The following is a 22158-nucleotide window of genomic DNA, read 5'->3' on the forward strand; positions in this document are numbered from 1 at the left end:
CTGTGAATCACGTGTCAGAAACATTCCATTGGCCACTCCACTGAGGAATACATGTATGTGCAAAGCAACATACATGCCTTCTAAGGCAGGGCAGTATTTATTATTAAGCTCATTTGACAGAGGAGTTAATTTGGGCATAGATTGTATTGTCTTCTAAGAAGCAAAGAGGCAAAACCAAAAGTAAAAGTTGGAGCCCAGGCTCCCAGCACTAATCATTCCACAAAGATGACCGTGATTTCTTGATCAGGTGATTTCCATCACTTTAGCCACTAATTGTGGACCTAAATTATATTGAATTGTATTGAACGTGAATATATTCATGAATATATTTGGTCCCTGCCTTTAAACAATGCATGTTAATTTGCTATAATTCTACAAATGACCTTGTCACCAAAGCCTAAACTCAGCTTAAACCTTTTAAGAGTCTGTGAAAGCATTTCTGAGCTGATGAATTCCAGGGGCAGCCTTCTGCAAAATTGGCTTGGAGGCCTAAAATCTGCTGTTGTGCTTTCAAGAGCAATTGATTGTTCTAAAAATACATGGAATCTGGAAATTTTTCTTTGTATAATTAACTGAGAATTATATTTATACAGAGATGTTAGAGAAAGAGGTTGCATAACTGAATCAAGCCTGAGATTAGAGATATGCCATAGGTAAGAAGAATCTGAGATTCTGATCTAATTAATTGTCCAATAATTTTTTTATGTTTCCAGGTAATTTAGGAAGTCTGGACAGTTTACATGGGAATCGATGGGCATTTGGGCATTGAAAGCAAGCTGTTACATTAACTAAAACTAAATCAGATTTCAGTATACATACATACAGTGTAATGTATTTTCTAGAAATCAACAGGAATTTTTTTGGCTTATTTTAAATTTTGCTGCTGTTTACGCATAGGAAGATATTTACATGGTATACCATACCAAAAATGGAAAATTTTTTTTTCTACATTTTACACTCATTTACAATGGTTTACCTAACTTTTGAGAGGAAGGTAGTCTGTAAGGAAGGTCTAACAACCTCCAATACAGGATTTTAAGAACCCACAGAGACCAATCCTATTTTCCTCAGTAATTGAGGATCTAAATTTTAAAATGAGATCCTAAAAAGAGCATAAAGAAATGAAATCCATAACCCCTCAACAGAGACAACCTCTTTTTTTTAGCCAAGGAGGAAAAAAAGCTAATATTGATCTGTTATCCATGTAAGACAAGAAGAACGTGGCTCGCAGGTCTTCATCAACTCCTCGCCCTCTGCTGCATTAGGCCCCGTCTCTCAGTCTGCCCCTCCAGGCCCTCCCCAACTTGTTGCCAGCCCGCTTGACTCCCACAGTGCACTCTAACCAAAACAGACTGCTCCTGGCTCCCAAAAGGAGTCCATTCCTTTTGTCTTCAAGCTCTTCTTTACATTGTTTTACCGCCTGGAAGAGCCAACACCCCAGTCTCACTCTTTGAATCTGCGTTGGTGTAAAAGCAGGGTTCAGAGGAACAACATAGTTTCATCACTAAGTAAAAATAACACCATGTACTCTTCGTTTCTCCCACCCTTCTGCCGACAGAAGCAACAACTCATTAAGGGACTCCACTGAAGGCAGCAAATCCAGTGATACCCTTAGCAGGTGAGAAATGATCTTACCAGTCCCTGACTGTACGAGAGTCCCCATTTCTACTACTTACTTATTAATTCGATAGCTGGTTGGCCCCCCACGAGGTGCCACCCTCCAGGCTAGGTCCATAGAACGTAACAGTGGGCAAGACAGACATGGGCTTACAGTTTTAACATCTGTTTATTGGTTGCCTGGGAAAAAAACTTACTTTTATCTTTTCTATTTCACCACCTGAAACAAACAAACAAAAAAAAAATCAGAGCCTTTCTCATGTCCTAAGACTGTGAAAATGAATTCTGTTTAAATCCAGCTGGGTGGAGCCTAATTCATTGCTGTATCTCCAGCATCAGCCATATTGCCTGACACAGAGTAGTTGTTTGATAAACATTTGTTCAGTGAATGAATGAAGGCAGTACTATATATATATATATATGACAGTATTATAAGTATTTTCTTACTATCTCTACTGCTTTGTCAATATATACAATGAACTTGAATCTTTCTAAACTAGATCCTTCTCTTTAATGAGTTTTGATTTTCTTCTCACCGAGGTTTAGAACCTATTAGTAATATCTACAGCTATCTATGGTATATTTTTATTTTTTACATTTTCTGGATCTTTTGGGCTTATTTCATTTAGTCTCTCTGACTTAGTTTTTGGCTTAGGCATTATTATATCCATATATGGATTAGAAATGAAGACTCAGATTGCTTACCCAGCTTGCCAGAGTCATGTAGCTTTGTGAACAGGGGAGTCAGATTGGAACTCTGGTCTTTCTGGTTCCTGAGCTCAGGTGTGTGACCACGTCTGTGTACCTGGACTGAGCTCCCTGGGGAAGAGCGCAATCCTAGGCATGGGGCACAGAAGGGCAACTCCCCTAAGATAGGTAAGCTCTGCTGTAGTTTTTCTATGACCAGAAAACCTATTTCCTTCAGCAATGATGTGTTTGTAGAGAGAGAGATTAGGGAGGAAAAGCTGGACCTGGCCCATTCCTACGTACAAATGGGAAGAAGAGGTTTTCTTCCTTCCTTCCTTTCTTTCTTTCTCTCTCTCTTTCTTTCTTTCTTTCTTTCTTTTCTTTTCTTTTCTTTCCTTCCTTCCTCCCTCCCTCCCTCTCTCCCTCCCTCCTTTCCTTCCTTCCTTTCTTTCCTTTTTAAGATTTTATTTATTTGAGAGACAGAGCACACAAGCAAGCGGGGGCTGGCAGGGGGAGGGAGAGAGAGAACCTGAAGGCAGACTCCCCCCTGATGGGGGCGTTGATCTCATGACCCCCAGTTCACGACCTGAGCCCAAACCAAGAGTCGAACGCTTAACCAACTGAGCTGCCAGGCACCCTGGGAAAAAGAGGTTTTCAGATATTTCATAGAAGCTCCGAAAAGTATGAAACATACTGGAAAATTAAAGATGCATTTAACTACTCTCTATTGTGGTAAATTGGCTATTTAAAAACTTCACACATAAAAGGAGAAAAAATACAACAGTTGCTGTTTCACTACAACATTTCGCTGTCATTGCGGCATCTTTGCTTTACTCAACAAAATAAGTCAGTTCTCCACAAAATGTCTCCGAGATGAGGCTCTCAGAGTAACTCAAGCACAAATCCCCATACAGAGGAGCTCGTGTCTTTAATTTTTTATTCCGTTCTGGGTATAAGGACTATATTGATTTAACTTGAAAGGTTGCAGTGAAACAAAGGCCATCATTCCACAAAACCATCCCCCCACCTCATCTGCTGTTTCTGCGAAGGGCACCCCGCTTTCCAGAGCGCCTCTGCTTAAATCCTAATATCATCTCCGGTTCTTCTTTCTCTTCTGTCTCGTTTCTCTCGTCACCAAATCTTATTAATTTCAACTCCGAAGCAGTTATCAAATCCATTTTCTTCTTTGTACATCTTCTCGAACTGCCTGTTTTCATTCCCTGTGCCTGCTCTAACAAAATCTGTGGCTTCAAACAACACAAATGTGTCTCTCTCACATTTCCATCAGCTCCACTGGGCAAAGTCCTGATGTTGGCAGGGCCCGACCCCCCCAGAAGCTCTTAGGGTTAATCCATTTCCTCCCTTTCTCCCACTCCTAGAGCTTCATTCCTTGCACCCTGGCTCATGACATCTCCCCTCATCTTCAGACGCAGCGCAGCATCTCCAAATCCCTCCGTCTGCTGGGACTGCCACATTGTCTTCTCTCTTCCGAATGAAACCTCCCCCGGCCTCCCATCCTAGGATATGGTGGGGATAACCTCCCGGATACCCTAGGATAATCTTCCCATCTAAAGACCCTTGATTTCCTCGCATCTGCCAAGTCTCTGGAACACTCGTAGGTTCTGAAGCGGATAGACATGGCCGCCACGGCTGAGCCTGCCACTCTGCGTTTGGCCTTGTTCCCTTATTAGGCCATTGTGGTGGCCTTGACAGTGTTCAGTGTGGATGTTCTTAAACATCTCTTAAGCGTCTCTTGCGCGTTCGTCACTTCTGTGTATCAGCTTCAAATTGATCTGCTTAAAGCACACCTCAGACTGTGTCCGTTTCCCAGCCCCCAGACCTTCAAAGTCCCCCACTGCCCTACTGCAGCGGCAACTGCCCCGAGAGTTAAGGCTCTCCACAGCATAGCCGTGGCCTTCCTTGCCAGGAACAAACTTGTTGGTCTCGGGCCCCCTTTGTAGTCACCAATATTGAAGATTCCTGAGAACTTTTGTTTGTACAGGTCATTTCTATTGCTAATCCAGGTATTGGAAAATAAGTTTTCATATTAAGCATTAAAACATTTTGATATACATTTAGAAATAACTATGTGTATTACATGTTAACGTAATGGCATTTTAGATTAAAAAAATAATTTTTTCAAACAAAAATTGTTGAGAAGGCATTGTTTTACAGTTTAATGTGTGGCTTAATAAGAGGCAGCTGGAGGGGCACCTGGGTGGCTCAGTGGGTTAAAGCCTCTGCCTTCCACTCAGGTCATGAATCTCAGGGTCCTGGGATCGAGCCCCACATCGGGCTCCTTGCTCAGCAGGGAGCCTGCTTCCCCACTCTCTCTCTGCCTGCCTCTCTGCCTGCTTGTGCTCTCTCTCTCTATCAAATAAATAAAATAAAATATTTTTTTTAAAAAAAGACAGCTGGATTCTCATATCTGCATCTGCATTTAATCTATTGTGACATCAGATATCATGGAGCCTCTGGGAAACTCCACTGTATACTTATGAGAGACTGAAAATTAAAAAGCAGGCAATATCTTGGTAGTGTTACAGTGAAAACGGTGTTGACATCACAAACGTCCTTCAAGGGAACTACTGCCATCATATTCTTACACTGTTACCCAAACCACAGAGAAGAGAGTGGTTTGTTTCAACTTGTGGATTTAAGTAAGTCTGATAGTTCTCTGAAGTGATACTACTATTGCCAAGAGAGGTTCCTTTTTTTGTCTTTTTTTTTTTAATTTTTAAAATAAGTTACTAAGATTGTGTTTCTTAGAATCGCTGAGAGAAGTACTGGGTTTGATAGCTAATATTACAAAAAATGAATCTTATAACCAACATTATTACATTTCTCTTCTTCATGGGTACCGAATGCATAAAGATGATGCAACTTGGGATCTCCCTCTTAGGGTATTGTGGGATTTCTGAAAGTTAGGATCAAAACTGCCATGTTTAGTTTATATTTTTAAGCTATCACTCTCATGTGTGTTAGCGTCCTTCTGTCCGTGAACCTCAGCCCTGTGTTTGTGGAGTGGAATGTTTGCATGACGGTCCTTGTGCTTGCAGAGAGCCTGTCACATTGCACACAGGAGACTTGGAGGACCCATCCAGCTGCTTCACGTTCCCGTCCACAGGTGAGTAGGCGAGGAACGCACGGAAGTTGGGCTGGCCTCACGCTCCAGTGGCTCCCCGGTTTCAGGAGAGTAGAAGGCAGGCATTACAGTGGCCTCACAGTCCCCGTTAACTCTCCAGGCTCATTCCCCCCCCCACCCGGAGCCCCCCCAGTCTGCTTCATCCTCCCTGGAATCGTTCCTTCAACAGACCAGGCAGCTTCTCTCCTAAGGCCTTTACACCACTGTTCCTTGCGTGTTGCTGATTCCTCAGCTACACTAAAGCCGTCGCCCAGATGTCACTACCCAGTGAGACTACTCTTAACCACCCTCTGTAAAAACTGTAGCTCTGCCGTACTCCCACTCACCCTTTTTCTTTTTTTTTAATCACACTTAGTATTTTTTAATATGTAACTTACTAATTTATGTTGTTCATAAAGATGACTGTGTTAGCACGTGCCGGACAAAAGCTGCACGAGGGCAAATGTCTGCAACTGTTTGGTTTCCTGATACATCCCAGGAATACAGCAGGTGCTCAGTAAATACTTACTGAACAGATGAAAGAATGGAGACAGATGGTTCTTTTCATAATTTCCTAAGAGTATAATCCTGTCTGTAAAATAAGGAGGGGAAGGAAGAAATTGAAAGAAAACAGAATCTGTTGAAAAGCAAAATGGCATAACAGAGGAGAAATGGAAGAGAAAAATAAAAACATTCCAGGGGGAAACCCTAGGAAAAGTAAGAGTAGGATAGGCATGACTGAAATCACACAGACTTGATGGGCCTCTAGAGAAAATTACACAAAAAGAAAGATGAAAAATAATTACAGAGAGTATATTAGATTTGGAAGGTATAATTAGTCTTCCTATAGAAGAGAATAAAACGAATGAGAAAGAATGAAACTGAAAAATGATAGTAATTCACCAAAAGTTTAGCTATAAATCTGGGCAGTAGTAATGTAAATACAGAAAATTGAGGTATGAAGTGAAAGAGATAGGAGAAAGGTAAGTTTCTGGGGTTTCTTGCTGTTGTTTTCTTTATAGAAGATTGTAAATCTATATCTAAATCAAAACAGAGCTTTTTTTTTTTTAAAGATTTTATTTATTTATTTCACAGACAGAGATCACAAGTAGGCAGAGAGGCAGGCAGGGAGAGAGAGGAGGAAGCAGGCTCCCCGCTGACCAAAGAGCCTGCTGCGGGGCCCGATCCCAGGACCCTGAGATCATGACCTGAGCTGAAGACAGAGGCTTAACCCACTGAGCCACCCAGGCGTCCCAAAACATAATTTTTTTTTAAAGATTTTATTTATTTATTTGACAGACAGATATCACATGTAGGCAGAGAGAGGTGGAGGCATGCTCCCCGCGGAGAGATGCGGGGCTCGATCCCAGGACCCTGGGATCACGACCTGAGCTGAAGGCAGAGGCCCAACCCACTGAGCCACCCAGGCACCCCCCAAAACATAATTTTAAATAAATGAAAATTCTTAATTTTTAAATGAACCGTAATTTATGAGAACTCTCTTACAAACTAGTATTTTGAAGAATAATTGTCTTTTTTTTTTTTAAGATTTTATTTATTTATTTGACAGACAGAGATTACAAGTAGGCAGAGAGGCAGGCAGAGAGAGAGGAGGAAGCAGGCTTCCCGCTGAGCAGAGAGCCCGATGCGGGGCTCGATCCCAGGACTCTGAGATCATGACCTGAGCCAAAGGCAGAGGCTTTAACCCACTGAGCCACCCAGGCGCCCCAGAATAATTGTCTTTATTTGAAGTTAATGCTTTCATCTACTTCACTTGCATGTTTCCACTGTTGTTTTAATTACCCAAAAGAACGCAGCATATATCCTTGCCTTGTTAGACTAAGATAAATGAGTGCTTTTACTTTTTTGATTGTGCTGTGAGTACTTCAGAGCATGTTAGTTCCGTTTTCTATCTTTTCAAATTATATACAACTTTTGTCACATATATATTTTAATTATACAGGTGACTACCACAGTGGATAATTTGTACCATTTTTACAGTTAATATCCATTTAGACAAACCCACATACTCACACTTTACTTTCTATCTGGTATCATTTTATTCTTGTGCCTTTAATTTTTCCTTTAATGGAAGTCTGCTGGTGATACCTTCTCTCAGTTTCTGTTTTTTGGAACTTGTCTTTATTTCATTTTCACCTTTGAAGAATATTTTTGTTGAGTATAGAATGTCAGGTGGACATTTTTCCTTCACTTTGAAAATATTCTATTGTTTTCTGGCTTCCATTGTTTCTACTAAGGAGTCTGTTCTAAGTTTAGTTGTTGCTCATTTAAATGTAATCTGTCCTTTTTGCCCTTTTGGCAGCTTTAGGATTGCTTTTGTCTTTGGTTTGTTTTTTGAGGATTTTTTTTTTTTTAGCAGTTTTTATTGATATGTCCAGGTATGGTTTTCTTTAGGTAAGAAGAGCCTGTTGGGGTTTGGAATAATGCTGTTGAAATCTGTGGTTGTCTTGGGCCTCCATTATCCAGACCTCGTGGGACTACATTTATTGCTTGTATCTATGATCTGTGTTTTTTCTCTTGGTTTTCTGCCATGTCATTTTGCCCCCTTCTATGCCTGGCTATTTTTATTGTATGATAGACATATTTGAAAAATTATACAGATAGTCTGAGGCCTAGAATGAGGTTACCTTCTTCCAGATAACATCCGTGCTAGACAACCAAGAATGCCATACTCCCAGATCAATTTAATCCAGTCAAGAATTAAGATAATTTAAAGCTGGGCCTCGGGATCCCCAAGGGCAAGTCTTACTCCTTTGCTGTTCGAACCCGAAGCCTTGGGTATTTATCAGGGCCTCTCCTCACCACAATCACTTGGGAACATTTTCTCATGAAAGTATGACTTTTTAAGAGGTGTAATATACTATTTTAAATTCTCTCCTTTTGCTTTTGTTCTTACCAAATTTTAGCAAGTCCATCTGTGAAAAATTCAGCTTCTCGATCATTCCATTCATCTCCTAAGAAGTCCCCGGTTCACTCACTGCTGACTAGTTCGGTTGAAGACTCAGTGGGTTCCACACCCCAGTACAGATCCACGAAACCTGTGCATTCGTCTGACTCTGTTAAAGGTAAGAGCGGAGCCACTGAGGAGACTGACTTCCTACCCTGGTGAATTCAAAGTTCTTTTCCGCAATCAGAATTAGTAAGATTTCGCATGGTGTCCTTACGAGGCCGTGTAACTGAAGTGGGTCTCATTTAAATGAAATAGCTGTTGTCCGTGTGCACACACACGTCCACGCACGCTCACGCTCTCTCCTTAATAAATAATATTCTATGTGGATATTTTCTCTTTCTTTCTCTGACATGAGTAATGAAATTTCCCTTCCTATTTTACTATAAGATTTGGAGTCTTTTTTTTTTATGCTGTGACTTTTCTTACTTACATTCTCTAAAACCATGGCTCTCTTCCGTCTCCGCCTTTGTAAGCGCAAGTATCTCTCATACAAACTTGTCAAAAATGTACTCATTTTTAAAATTTCAAATTCATTTGTTGTTTGCTAAGACAGATGAGAAAAATGGTTTGATTTAGGTTAAAGTGCATGACTAATACGTGGATGCTAGGTATTGCACGTACGTGTTGGACTGAACTTGGGATGTTTTTCTCATGCATGACGGCCACGCAGACACCCCAGTGCTCTCTGGCATCGCTCTGCTTAGCACGGGACCAACTGGGCAAGTTGTTGCATCACTGGTCAGTCGGTTCTTAGTCTTGAGAAATCCTCTGCCTCACACTTTCTAGATTCCCCCAAAATAGGAACACCAAAACCTAATCACAGATTTTAATACATTTTCTTTTTCATTGTCTTTTTTCTGCATTTTGTTCCTCCTTCCTCTCTTATGTTTCTAAGTTATCCTTTAGTATTTTTAAAAACTTTAAAGCAGCAAATTCTTTCACTACTAGAGCAGTGACTTGGCAGGAGTATAACAGCGCTTCTGGTCACCTCATTATTAATTCATGATTACATACTAGCATGGCATTTTTTTCTATTTTCAGATACTCATCAAACATCATGTATTATTTATGTGAAAACTCTCCAAGTAACTGTTTTTCATCCTTTTGAACTAAACTAATTCTTAGATGACTGCCTTCAATACCAACATCTATATGGAAGAGGTATTTTGTTGGTAGGAAAATGATCCACCAAAAATATATTCTCAAGATTATACAGCAATCAGGGACTAAGATCAAATTAAAACTTCAAGATTGCCAATCGATCTTTTTTGAGGCTGGCAAAACTTAGCACACTTCTTAGGGTGTAGTTGACATGCTTCTAGCCCCCTTCACCTGCTACCGCCACATTCATTCCAGGGTCACTGTGGCCATGTCAGCGTCTGCACCGTCTCTCCCGCCATATAACACTGTCCTCATTCCGGGCACAGCCACTAACATGGGCACTTCGTCTCAGGCACATTCAAAATCATTGCCATTGTCAGTATTAAATCTTTCTCTTCCAAATCCTACGTAAACGGAACTACTCAGGTTTGGTATGAAAAGCTGTAATTCATAATGCAGAATGTATCATTAGATTTAAAGTCTTCCTCTCATTCATCCCATTTAATGCTATGTAATTAAATCATAATAAATCAGATTAGTTTGAAACAGTCAGATAAGCTAGTATTGCAATATTTAAGCACTTTTTTTATGTCTCAAAGTTTCCATTATTTCAAAGGAAAGCTTGTTTAACCTGTAATTGGAAAGATTTCTAAAATACCGAATGAACTTTTAATATCACATCTAAGCAATTTTCTAATAGCTTCACAGTCTCAGCCAGTAGAAACAACAGGAAAAACGTGCAGAAAGCTTCAGAACCGACTGGAAAGCTTGCAGACTCTTGTAGAAGACTTACAGATGAAGAACCAAGGTACTGTGTACGTTCCAGACACAGCTCCCTGGCTCGGAAGAACCCTCACCTTCCCTTCCGGTTAAGCCTCCTACCTAGAGAGCCGCCGAAGAGGATACTGAATAAGCAATTCGGAAACCCTAGCTAAAATGTGAAGGTCTTAGCCACGACTAACCCCGCGTTCACTGTGCAACCCCAGGCAGGTCACCCAAGCCTCGCTCTCCTCTGTCGTCTAATAGGGGTGAGAACGCTGCTGACCAACCCTCAGCAGGACAAGCTTTGGGCAGTTTTCACATGAGATTTGCCCACACACTGTCCTTCTTGTCCCTGTGAGGTGTGTACGCAAGCACTGGTGTGTACACCAATGTCCCTGTGAGGTGTGTAGCCAGGATAACATTGCAGTTGATAGCTAGAAGGCAAAAGAACCTCATTTTACTTTCCCCAGGATTTAAATTAGGGTAGGCGAGAAGACACTGTGCCACCGCGTGAATCGCTAAACAAAAGGAGAAACTACTTTTAAACATGCTAAAGCTATTTGAATGAGAAACTTTCGTATTCTGCCGGTGGGAGGCAGCTTCAGGGGCCCAAGTTCTAAGTGGACGTTCCTGTGCAGGTGGGAGCTTATGGCTATGTTCCGGGATTTGGGAGCACCATCACTTTTTATGTTTTCCTGGTATAAATTCATGAATCCAGGAGCCTTTGTCAGAGAGAAATAATTTTGGGGTATACTTGTTATTCTGAGCCCATCTTTACATCTCTAGGGAGTATAAGTTGCTGGACGAAGGATAATAAACATTTTTCTAAGGACAATTCCTTCCAAGTAAATTGAACCTTATTAAAAGTAACAGTTGTGCTTAGTGTTTATTGAGCACTTATTATGTGCCAGGCCCTGTACTCCGTGCCTGACTTCTGTTTTCTTTACGTGAGTCTCCCAACAGTGCTGGTTAGGTGGGTACTGCTATCAGGTCCTTTGAAAAGGAGGAAACTGAAGTTCATATCACAATCAGTCAGTAAGTTCTAAGTCACACACTGAGGAGTAGAGTGGGGCTTGGTTAGCGATTGCTGATTCCAAAGCCCACATTTTTTTAATATGCTAAGACTATACCAAATTGTTAGTAGGGAAAACTCCAAATCCCTTCTAATAATCCCAGATCCCTGTGTATGTACACCAAGAAAAGCATTTGATTTTAAGCTTACTGTGTTTTTTTAAAGGATGCATTATCTTATTGGCCCCATTTTATTCACATTTTGACTTCATTTCTGAGTATATATCTGAGTATATACTCAGTATAAGAATGTAATGATCCAAATGGGAGACATACTGTATCTTTTAAAAAATAAAAAGACCTTTTTATTTGATGCATTGTCTGGATGGAATGTCTCTTGGAAATCATGAAACAGATATTTTGGAGAGAATTTTGGTAGCCTTTATCAAAATTTAAATTGTACATATGCTTTGACCCAGAAATTCCACTTTTAGCAATTAATTCAAGAAAAAAATTGTATAAACACACAAAAGCCTGTTTACAAATAGCCTTGTTTGTAAATGAAAATAAGCAATTTTTTAATTTAAATTGAAGTAGCCAACATATCATTAGTTTCAGAGGTGGTGGTCAATAGTTCATCAGTTGCGGAGAACACCCAGTGCTCATCACATCTTTTGCCCTCCTTAACGCCCGTCACCCAGTTAACCCAGCCCCACCCACCGCCTCCCCAGCAGCCCTCAGCTTGTTTCCTGGAGTTAAGAGTCTCTCATGGTTTGTCTCCCTCTCTGACGACTTCCCATCCAGTTTTCCCTCCCTTCCCTTATGGTCCTCCACACTGAGAGAGCAACTTCTCTACTGAAGTGTGGCTGACAATGTTATCTTAGTTTCGGCGCACAACACAGTGGTCAGCTTCTCTAGGCTGTGCTCACCGCAAGTGTAGCCACCACCTGTCACCCACCGCGCAACGCCATTACGATACCATTCACTCTGTCCCCTGCGCTGTACCTGCCATCCCCATGACTGATTCACTCCGTAGTCAGGAGCACGAGAAATCAACTTTTTTAAATTTTATTTACTAACATGTTGGTACATTCGTATAATGGAATGCTGTGCGGTCATAACAAAACATGAGTTGAACTGGAAAAATGTGGACTTTTTTCTATAAGAACGATTTATATCACATATTTCCATTTGTGTAAAGCCAAGTGTGTGCACATGTGTGCTTGTACACGAATATACTCACCAAACAGTTTTCTGTGATGACCTCTGAGGGGGTTCAGTCAGCAAATTGGGGGAGCAGAGCCCAATACTGACCCTCATCCTCGTCTCTCGTGGTACCCTTCTGAGGGGTTCAACTTACTTCCAGTTAGTGTGTATTACTGCTGTAATAATTATGCTCACTTAAAACAACTGAAAGAGTAAAGATTTACCCTTATTATAACATCAGTCTTTTCAAAAATATGCTACTTTGAAATGTTTAAGAACTTCCTGAGCTCAGAATGTATTTAATCCATAGTAGCAAGCTGACCTTTTAAGAAGCACATTATAGAATTTAAACCCGGAGTAGATGTTGCTAATCTAACTTTGTTTTGTCAACATTTTCAGCAATGTCTTCAATGATCAGAAATCAAGAAAAGAGGATACAGAAAGTGAAAGACCAGGAAAAAATGTTACTAAAATGATACATTGTTTGCCTCTTCTTTACAGAAGAATGAGGCCCAATTAATTGTGGTGTTGCTTATAATTAGTGCCCTGTGTACTTTTTTCTTTTTATGTGAAAATTTAATAAAAGATACCCTGTCCTGTAAACTCTATTTTGAAATAAACTATTCTTGAATGCTCCCATAGTTAAACTTTACACTGTTCTGGCCAGACGTGAAAGAGACGTGCATCTTGTAAGGTATGAACCAGTGCTCGGACCAGTGTGCCGGAGTAATTATGTTTTCATTTTCTTCACTGGTGCGTAAGCAATACTTACTGTTTTCAGCTTTAAAAAAACAAACAAACCAAAAAAACCTGCACATGCAAGTAAAATATGCGGTATAAGGGCCAGAACAAAAGGACAAACTCCAGCGCACTGACGGGGTTCCTATCGTGACCCTGAACTCACTGTTCCGTCTTTAGCGATGAATGTCATGGGTAACAGAACGTCGGGGCCCCTACAGAACTTGTGGAAAGGTTTCTCTCTCGCATATTAGTAACTACAAAGAAAGAAAGGGGCGAAACGTGTTCTTCAGCCAGTGGGTAACTTCTAGTTAGAAGCTGGCCTGGATTAGATTTTCTCAGATTGGGGGATTTGTGCGAGTGTCTTCTAACCCCACTCGCCTGTTCTCTGCGGACACCAGCCAGCCGGCCTAGGAGTCAGCTCGATCCTAGCACCGGTGACCCGCAGTCAGTGCCAAATTCTCCGGGCTCCAGGGTTCAGCGCCCAAGACTGTCCCCCACTTGAGATGCAGGCGCGCGGCTGGACCACCCGGGCTTACAACAACCTGCTCCGAATCGAGGTTCCCCGCACCTGTGCCTCGATTTCACTGAGTTGCTAGAACAGATCACAGCACTCAGCAACGTGTTTTACTGAGTGTTACCGATGTATTTGCACGGAAGCAGCCCCGGAGCTGCGAACTGGGAGAGAAGCACAGGGCAAAGTGAGACAGTCCCGGCCGCGAAGCCTTCACACCCTCTCGGGCACGTCGCCCTCCCGGGAGCTAGAGGTGTTTGCCCGCCTGGAAGCTCTGCAGTCTCCTCCAGGGCTTGATCCGCCACCCGCCCTGTCCCCTTGGGGGAGCTTTCAGCCGCACCCCTGTAATCAGTCTCTCTGTCTTCCTGCCCAGACCGCAGGACAGTGTGGCGGAAGGACGGCCGTCCAGAACAGTCCACACTCCCGGGCACCGCACTGATGTCCGGTCGCCCGGCTGCCCTGCAGGGGCTCTCGGGTCCCACCTCTGCTCTCACGTCTCCTGACGGTTCTCACTGATCAGAGCAGTATGTGGCACACTCTGGCCAGAAGCTTTACTAAGCCTTTGTCTTTCCTCACTTCACATCCCCTTCCATGAGCTGGGTCCGGTGGACAGAGAGGTCCTAGGGGATGCAGAGCCTCAGCACAGAAGCAGCCTGGGTGCCAAGGGGAGCCGTCCTTCTACCAGAAACACCCACTGCTCATTAGCAGTAAACTGGCTTCTGCTGCAGCCTTTTTTTTTTTTTTTTTAAGATTTTATTTATTTCTTTGATAGAGATCACAAGTAGGCAGAGAGGCAGGCAGGGAGAGAGGCGGAAGCAGGCTCCCTGCTGAACAGAGAGCCCCTATGCGGGGCTCGATCCCAGGACCCTGAGACCATGACCTGGGCTGAAGGCAGAGGCTTAACCCACTGAGCCCCCCAGGCGCCCCTGCTGCAGCCTTCTTTACACGCCTGGCATCTGCCTGTGACAGCAGAAGGCCTCAGTCCTCACCAGCACAGATCATCACCCAAACCCTCCTGTTTCTCTTCTAAACGGCAGCGTGGATGCTCTAAGCACGTCCAGTTTTACAACGATTTTTTAAAATGCGCAGTTTAATACTGTATCTTACCTCAATTGGTTTTACTGTATCTTTTACTTCAGTTGGTTTTACTGAAAGATTAATTTTTATTTCATCAGGTAACAAAATTGCTGGTCAAAGAACTCTCAAGATATTTTTATTGTAAATTGTTTTACCTTCAATTTTACCTAATAGAAATGTCGCGCATTCGGTGAAGTAAGGGTAAATGCCCTATGAAGATCTTACCAGTAAAATATGAAATTCATCCTGAAGAATATAAAACATATATGTGAATTTAACGTACAAGTGCTATGAGCCAAGAATTATGTTCTTTTAAGCACTTCATAACATATTTTCTATGGGGTTTATGCTCTTTTCAGCAAAGACCACCTATAACCAAGATTAAACTCTGTTTGGCCAAAAGATGTTATACTTATTACAAGTTGTTCTAACATATAAAAATTCAAGTACGGGTATACAGAATGTCCTTACAAACAAAGGTAAAGTTGTTTTTTTTTTTAATTCTAAAATGTTTTCTCCAAAGAGAGGAGAAAAGTGAACCCCTCTTGCCTCTTGATGTTTGTTTTTTTTCTACATATGTGTTATTAGTGGAGGAAAGTATAGGTATGATATTTTACATCTAAGCTATTATGGTACTAAGGTTTAGACAAGTAATTCAGACACTTAATAAAGATATTAAAACTCAGATTTTATTTGTTGTTATAATAAAGTTTAAATGTTTTATTTCTTCTCAGAACAAAGATGTACTTCTATATCACTGTCCTATTATAATTTTGTTATCCAAGATAGCTACTGGTATGAAAGGAAAGGGCAGGAGAAATGATTGCTGTGGACCAGTCCTATCCGTCTAGACTGGTGAGAGACGAGGGGCAAGGGGAGAGATGGTCCTACAAAGGCCCTAGAGGTAAATAACAGCTGTGCCCCCCCCATCCCCACTCCCCATTGTCAGGCTGTACCTGGACCTCCCAGGCCTCTAGGACCATCACTCGGGACACATTGGGACACTTCGCTCAATCTACACCCCAATCCCATTCCTGTTCCCTCTCCTCCCTGGTTCCTCCCAATGACCGACTCTGGCCAGGCCCTTTTTCTACATCAGTTTGCCATCAAGACAAAGACTTCCTCGCTACCTTCAATCCATAGCTAGCAGGTAAAATCAAGCAAAAAAAAAAAAAGAAAAGAAAAAAGAAAGTCTTCACATCCTTGCTAATCATATCTTGTGACCAGATATTTCTGATCACAATTGCATATGGCATTAATTATTCTTAAATATGAAGTGTGCGTGTAGTAAGGAGAGTTTCTCCAGCTGGACCAACAGGAAAGCTGCTCTTTTCGAATGATGCTTGCTTCCCTCCCTGGGCTTAAGGATCAGCCAGACGCTCGAGCCTGAGCCCTCTGCAGCCGGGTGGCTTTGTGTGAGTCCCGGCCTGTCCACACTAGAGGCTTGGCCAGGTCACGCCCAGGAGGACAAAGCCCTGAAGAACGATGGACCAGCAAAACCCCACGCATCAAGTCCATGGGGAAAGCAGCCATGCGCGCTGAAGCCATCACGTACATATGTATAGTTCTGCACATTAGACAAAAGCCACTGGCAAACCTGAAACAACTCCGATGGCTAAACTTGGAGTTCTACTTCCTTTATCGAAAATCACTCAGTGTGCTCCGCAGACCTAGCCTTTGCCAGATTCTGCAGCGGCCTCTCTGGTACTTTGAAAAGTGGACTCAGGGAATCCCCCACCACTTCTGAACTACTTTATCCTCACGGCCAGTGTCAAGGGACCTATTGCTGCATTCTTCCCAGCGGGTGATCTCCCCATTGTCTACCACTACGAACTTCCAGGCCACCACTGTGTCAGCGGGCAGGGGCACGGAGCGGAACCAGAACCCATCCTTTCTACGCTGGAGTGCGATGTAGGACTTCCACCTCCCAAGACTCTCGTGGTCTCCGGTTATCGCCACGAGCTGGGAACCAGCGCTCGGCACATAGTGGACCTGGAAGTGGATGCGGACTCGCGGAGACCCTGAAGATGCCGCTCCTGCCTTTTGTCGTCTGATGTCCACTTCCTGACCTCCTATCTGGCCACAGTCCATTCCCTGGTTTGGACTTAACCCTGGAGCCTCAAGACTGCCACTCAAACTAACATCTCCCCAAGACGAGTGCCTGGACACCATTTCCCAGTCCTCGTTGTCCACGCGGTCCTGATTGCTCAGCTGTGTGAGGCTCACCTCCTTGGCTCTGTCAATGACCAGGTTGCTAGAATACAACTTTTCTGCCAAACAGGAAGCTACTTTAGCAAGAGTCTCTCTTCCTTTCTGGAATCCCCATCCTCCTCCAGGAGACTCAGGGCTTTCGTTTCTTGAGACTTTAGAGTAACCCCGAGAGTTACCAGTCTCAGATGCGGCCAGAGATTCCGGGTCTGGAAACCTTCCAGAAGGAACATGCTCTCTTGAACGGTCATAATCACTGTCTTTTCCAGGACTCTGCTGTCTCCATACCGCTTCCTGCAAGTTACCATGGCCTTTGGTCTCTGAAACCAAACATCCATTGCTTTCTTGAAGATGCTCTAAGAAACAAGACGGAAAATGTAATGGTGTTAGTCCTTGTGAGAAAAAAGGCTGAGAAAATAGGTTTAGTTATTGAAGTCTTTACCACTTATCTATCTGTAGCTCGCAGAATCCATGCGACTCAAAGCAAGTTCTTAATTACAGAGGTCAGACCCTAACTGAACCAACGGTCTACTCTAAGAATATGCATGTACATCTAGTACATCAGGGTGCCCACGCAAGAGTGTAAATGAAGTGGTGCGTTGTAGACGCAGCCTTGTAACCCAGCCCTGGTCCTCGATGGTCTCCAACGTTCAGGCCACGCTGGCACGCAGCCATGTTGTTCGGCTTCTAGCATCAAAAAATGCTGTTCCGCCTGCGGGGCAAAGATCCGCTTGGCTACCCCACAGACCCTAGGAGTGCACTTGTACTCTTAGGAACCTCGTGCAGACTGGGGATCATCTCGCCCAGATGTGGGCAGATCCCCAGCTGCTGTCGCTGTGGCGGATACAAAGGACATCTGGGAATCACTGGGCCAGAGTTGGAGGGGATGGTGGGGGGAGAGGGCTGGTTTCTCCCTGCCAACCCCATATGCAGCAGGAACCTCTTCAACAAAAGGTAGGCTTTTTACATCCCCTCCCATTGTACACTTTTTTTTTTTTTTTTATGTTCTTACAGGGCACAATCCAAGCTCCCTAAAAGCTGTTTCCTTCTTGGCCGTCCGTCTGAATAGCTCCCTACAAGATCGAAATCTCCAAAGTCATACAGTCAGCACAGGTGGGGGTTTTCTCTTGGGATTAGGGGTTGGCCTTGTCTAATTTTATCTTTTTAATGGTTCACTTGTGAGACATAATATTACCCGGAATTCCCAATCTTCCAACCGAAAACATGAGGCTGGTTTTCAGAAGAAGATAAATGAGCTCTTTGCTCATCCCAAATCAACCACAGGAAAAACACAGAGGCAGATTTTCAAATGGCTACACATGAACACAGGCTCCACTAAAAATAAAGGTCCCGATGTCATTTTCACCGGCGACTGGAGTCCAGGCATGGGCAGCTGGCCGAGGGAGGGCACTGGAAGCGAAGGTTTTCTGCCAGTGCTCTCACTTGGGCTAGTACACAGTCGCTCACATGTACACACATAACCCTGGACGTCAAGTCTACTCATCGGAGTTGGGCCCCCTGTTGGGTCCCTTCCCTGGTTACCAGACACCCCTGCCCCGTCAGCGCCCACAGCTCTGAAATGAGCGGCCAGCATACAGCCCTAAGGCTTCAGCGGAGGCCTTCGTGGCCAGAGACCCAACTTGAACTTTGCCTTCCGACAGAAGCGTCGGGATAGCGGGAGGTGCTCACAGCCTGGGTGTTCCCAAATCCAGCTCTCCCCAGGGGCCAGGGATGGGAGGACGTGCGGCTATGGGATTGGGACTGAGAAAGTGTCCCTGCTCGGTCGGAGATTGAAGAGGGTCGTAGGATCCCCCGGAACCTAAGCACTCCCTCCGGAAGGCCCGGCAGGGGTGCCCCGCTGCACCCGCCCGCACTGCCCCCGGCGCCGCCGAGCGCAGGAGCCCATCCCCCCTGGACGGCCGGACCGGTCCTCCCGGGCGGGCGCAGAGACTGTGCGGGGCGCTGCCCTCGGTCGCTGGGGCCGGAACCCCCGGGGACCTCGGCGGAGGCGAGCAACCTGCCCGGCGCGTGCGCACCGGCCGGGGAAGACGCCGGCGTGGGGAGGATCGTGCCCGGGCAGGGTCGTGCCCGGGGCGGGGGAGGCTCGTCCGCGGGAAAGCGCCGCGAGAAGAGCTCCGGGTGGGTTTCCCTCCTCCCCGGTGGACTTCAGAGCCCCCGGCAGACCTGCCCTCGCGACGTGGGAGGGCGAATACCTGGTTTGGCGACCAGCTCCCGCCCGGAGGGTCCGGGGCTCAGTGCCCCCGCGCCGCCCGGATCGGCCCCCGGGGCCGCAGCCACCCCAGGAGGGGCGTCCTTCTGCTCCTTGTCCGCGTCCCGCAGCAGCCACACGAAGATCGCTCCGGCCAGGCCCCCTCCGACCAGCAGGGCGGACCAGACGGCGCCCATGGCTGAGAGGCTGCCGCTGCGGGGGCCGACGGCGAGGGACGGGGGCTCGGGTCCCGCCGGCAGAGCCACACCTACCCCGCGGCCCCGGCGGCCGGCGCTCCTGCGCGGAGCCGCTCCTCGGCGCCTAATACTCCGCGTCCCCGGCCCCGCCCCGCCTCCCGCCCCGGGGCTGCCGCCCCGGCTCCGGCCGGGCGGGGACTCGAGCGCCCGCCTCCTCCCGCGCGTTCACGCCCCGCCCCGCCCGGGGCTGGCAGGGCGCGGCTGCGGCGCTCCGCGTGTGGCCTGCGGGGAGAGCCGAGGGCGCCCGCCGCCGCCGCCAGCCGGGCCCTGCCCCAGCGCCCTCGTGCCCGCCCCGGCTGCGCGCCCGGCGGGTCCGGCTTCGGCACCTCGGCGCCGCCTCCCGCAGCCTTTAGCCGCGGCGCGGCCGCCCCAGACGCGGGTTCCGGGAACTCCGACGCGGGGGAGGCCCGCGTGCGTCCGGGACGCCGGGGTCTGGCTCCGGCTAGAGGGGGCGGCCGGGCGGGTGGCGCGAGCCCTTTGGGCCTCCGGTCGGCCGCGCCGCCCCCCCCCCCCGGTAAAATGAAAGGGCTGGACTGGGCCGTCCGTCCGTCGGGGACACCGTCTCGGCCACGTCCCGCCGTCCTTCCTCCGCGACCTCTTGCCGGCGCGTGTGGCTTGCACGTCGCGGGCCGCCGGGTGCGCCCCGGGACCGGCCCCGCAGACCCGCTGACGAGTGGGCCGCGGCCCTCTGCGCGGCGCGGGGAGCCGGGTGGGCGGGCTTCCCGGAGCCCCCAAGCCCCCGCGGCGGGGCCGAGAGTCGGCGCGGTCTTCCCGGAGCGGACCCGACGGCCTCCAGCGACAGTTCGCGCGGCCGAATCCCCGCCGTGTCCCTCGCCGGCAACGCGGTTCCCCCCGCAGCGGCCGGGGCCGCCGCCGGCCTCACCGCCTGGAGCCGCGAGCGGACGGGCTCGCCGCGGCCGAACGAACCGCCCCGAACCGCTCCGGCGTGCGCCGTGCTCGGGCACACGGCCCCGACCGGACTCCTAGGGCGCCGCGAGCCCCCTCGGGTCACAACCCCTCCGGGCCTGGGGGAGGGGAGGGGACGGTGGGGGCGGGGCTGGGCCCGTCTCCCCGGACGCCCGCGCGCGGCTCAAACCCAGCTCGCGGGTCGGACCCCGGGCCCCGCAGACCCGCCGCGGAGGACGGGCACCACCACACCCTTCCCGGGCGGCTCCCGGGCGGCCTCGCTCCGCTGTTCCCCTCGCAGCAGGCGGGGACGGCGAAGTGCCGGTCTTTCCTCAGAATGCCCCAAATACTTCCCAGGTGTGATCCGAAGCCCGCGCTGGTGTGGGCAGTGCAGGGAGAGAGTGGGGACAAGCAAAGCACTGCAGATCCGTAGGTGGCAATGCCAGAAGCGGGTAGGGGGGCTTGTGTTGGGCCGGAAAATGAGTGCACGAGTCTGCAGACGGCCACGCGGATAACTGTCCTCCCTCCCTCCCCCTCTACAGTGTTTGCAGGAGCCTCCTCTGCCCTGGGAGCCCTTCCCTGATAATCCCAATTTCAGTTGCAACCCCCTCCTCCCTTCACCCTCCTTTGCTTTATTTTTCTCCTTAGCATTTAGGACCTCTTTTTTTCCCCCCTAAGATATTATTTATTTACTTGAGAGAGTGAGTGAAAAAGAGCGCCAGCCGGGGGCGGGGCAGAGGGAGAGGGGAAGCAGGCTCCCCACTGAGCAGAGAGCCTGATGTGGACCCTGGGATCCTGACCTGAGCCAAAGGCAAAGGCTTAACCGCCTGAGCCACCCAGGCGCCCTAGGGCGTCACTTCTAATACATTGTAAAATCCCCGGATTTGTTCTGGTTGATTTCTTTCCTTATTTTCAGGTGAACTACAAGAAAGCAGGGTTTATTGTCCTTTGTTTTCTGCTGAATTCCCGGCCCCTGGAACATTCCCAGAGTGGTCCCTCAACAAGCACAGGCCGAGTGAATGGATTAAACAGGCTGCAGCTTACTGCCCTCGTCTTCATGTAGGTTCTATTTACATTTTCTAGCGCAATGAGGATGCTTTTTTTGTTTGTTGTTGTTGTTGTTGGTCAAGTAGGTTTTATGTCTTAAACTAATTAAGAAGTCAATGAACTTTCAAAGACCTCTAAAATTTAAAACCACTAACAACCCCCCCCCCCGCCCTTCATCTCAATTCAGGCAGCTTTAAGATTAAAAAAAAAAATCTTGAGGTAAGTTGAAAATAATAAAAAGTGGTATCACTTTTAAGAAAGTGAATGTCACTATATAAAAAATAACCTTCTCATGGGCTCTGTCTTAATAATTCATTCTTGAGTCATAAGACTATTATAGATCTAATTTTTTAATAGAATTTTGTAGAAAATTTTAGAATTATTGTATCTCCCTTTTTCAAAGTAAAACTTGATATCCTAGGACAAGGACATAGAATGTTCTTGGCTTTTACAAATTCTCAAGCCAACGGAGTGATTTTATGACTAGTACAAAAATTCTTGAACATTGTATTTCCTCACGGAAAACTTTGTGAGCTGCTCATTGGTCAAAGTTTATCAATGTGCTCACAAATGAAATCCCAGAGGATCTGTAAACTCATAGAAAGCAGCCCCACTACCCATTTCTAATAACTAGAAGGTTCTTAGTAAAGGTTTATTGTTGTCATCAGTTGCTACTGATTAAAAATATAACCAATAAATAATGTAGTTCTTTCCACCCACCAG

General features: G+C 46.4%; 2 protein-coding genes across 3 annotated transcripts in view; one reads left to right on the forward strand and one right to left on the reverse strand.

The window, feature by feature from the left end:
• The window catches only part of CCDC158 (coiled-coil domain containing 158), an 82167-nt gene extending 69060 nt beyond the window's left edge, over positions 1–13107 (forward strand). The window contains exons 17-21 of one of the 2 annotated variants that reach the window (XM_032836710.1): positions 1559–1618; positions 5364–5431; positions 8356–8514; positions 10209–10308; positions 12879–13107. In XM_032836710.1, the coding sequence (XP_032692601.1) occupies positions 1559–1618; positions 5364–5431; positions 8356–8514; positions 10209–10308; positions 12879–12999 (508 nt within the window). In that variant the 3' untranslated portion in view covers positions 13000–13107. Of the gene's footprint in view, positions 1–1558; positions 1619–5363; positions 5432–8355; positions 8515–10200; positions 10309–12878 lie in introns of both variants that reach the window. The other variant, XM_032836780.1, reaches the window with a different exon arrangement.
• Positions 13108–15514: 2407 nt separating this feature from the next.
• Positions 15515–19558, reverse strand: STBD1 (starch binding domain 1). Its single transcript, XM_032836906.1, has 2 exons — positions 19230–19558; positions 15515–17372 (listed from the first exon to the last, which is right to left on the reverse strand). Exons 1-2 carry the CDS (start codon positions 19420–19422, stop codon positions 16531–16533), a joined length of 1035 nt encoding a protein of 344 aa, XP_032692797.1. The 5' UTR covers positions 19423–19558; the 3' UTR covers positions 15515–16530.
• Between the last annotated feature and the right edge of the window lie 2600 nt (positions 19559–22158).

This window comes from Lontra canadensis, unplaced genomic scaffold (assembly GCF_010015895.1).
Source record: "Lontra canadensis isolate GAN:19392208 unplaced genomic scaffold, GSC_riverotter_1.0 scaffold1, whole genome shotgun sequence".
Lineage (NCBI taxonomy): Eukaryota > Metazoa > Chordata > Mammalia > Carnivora > Mustelidae > Lontra > Lontra canadensis.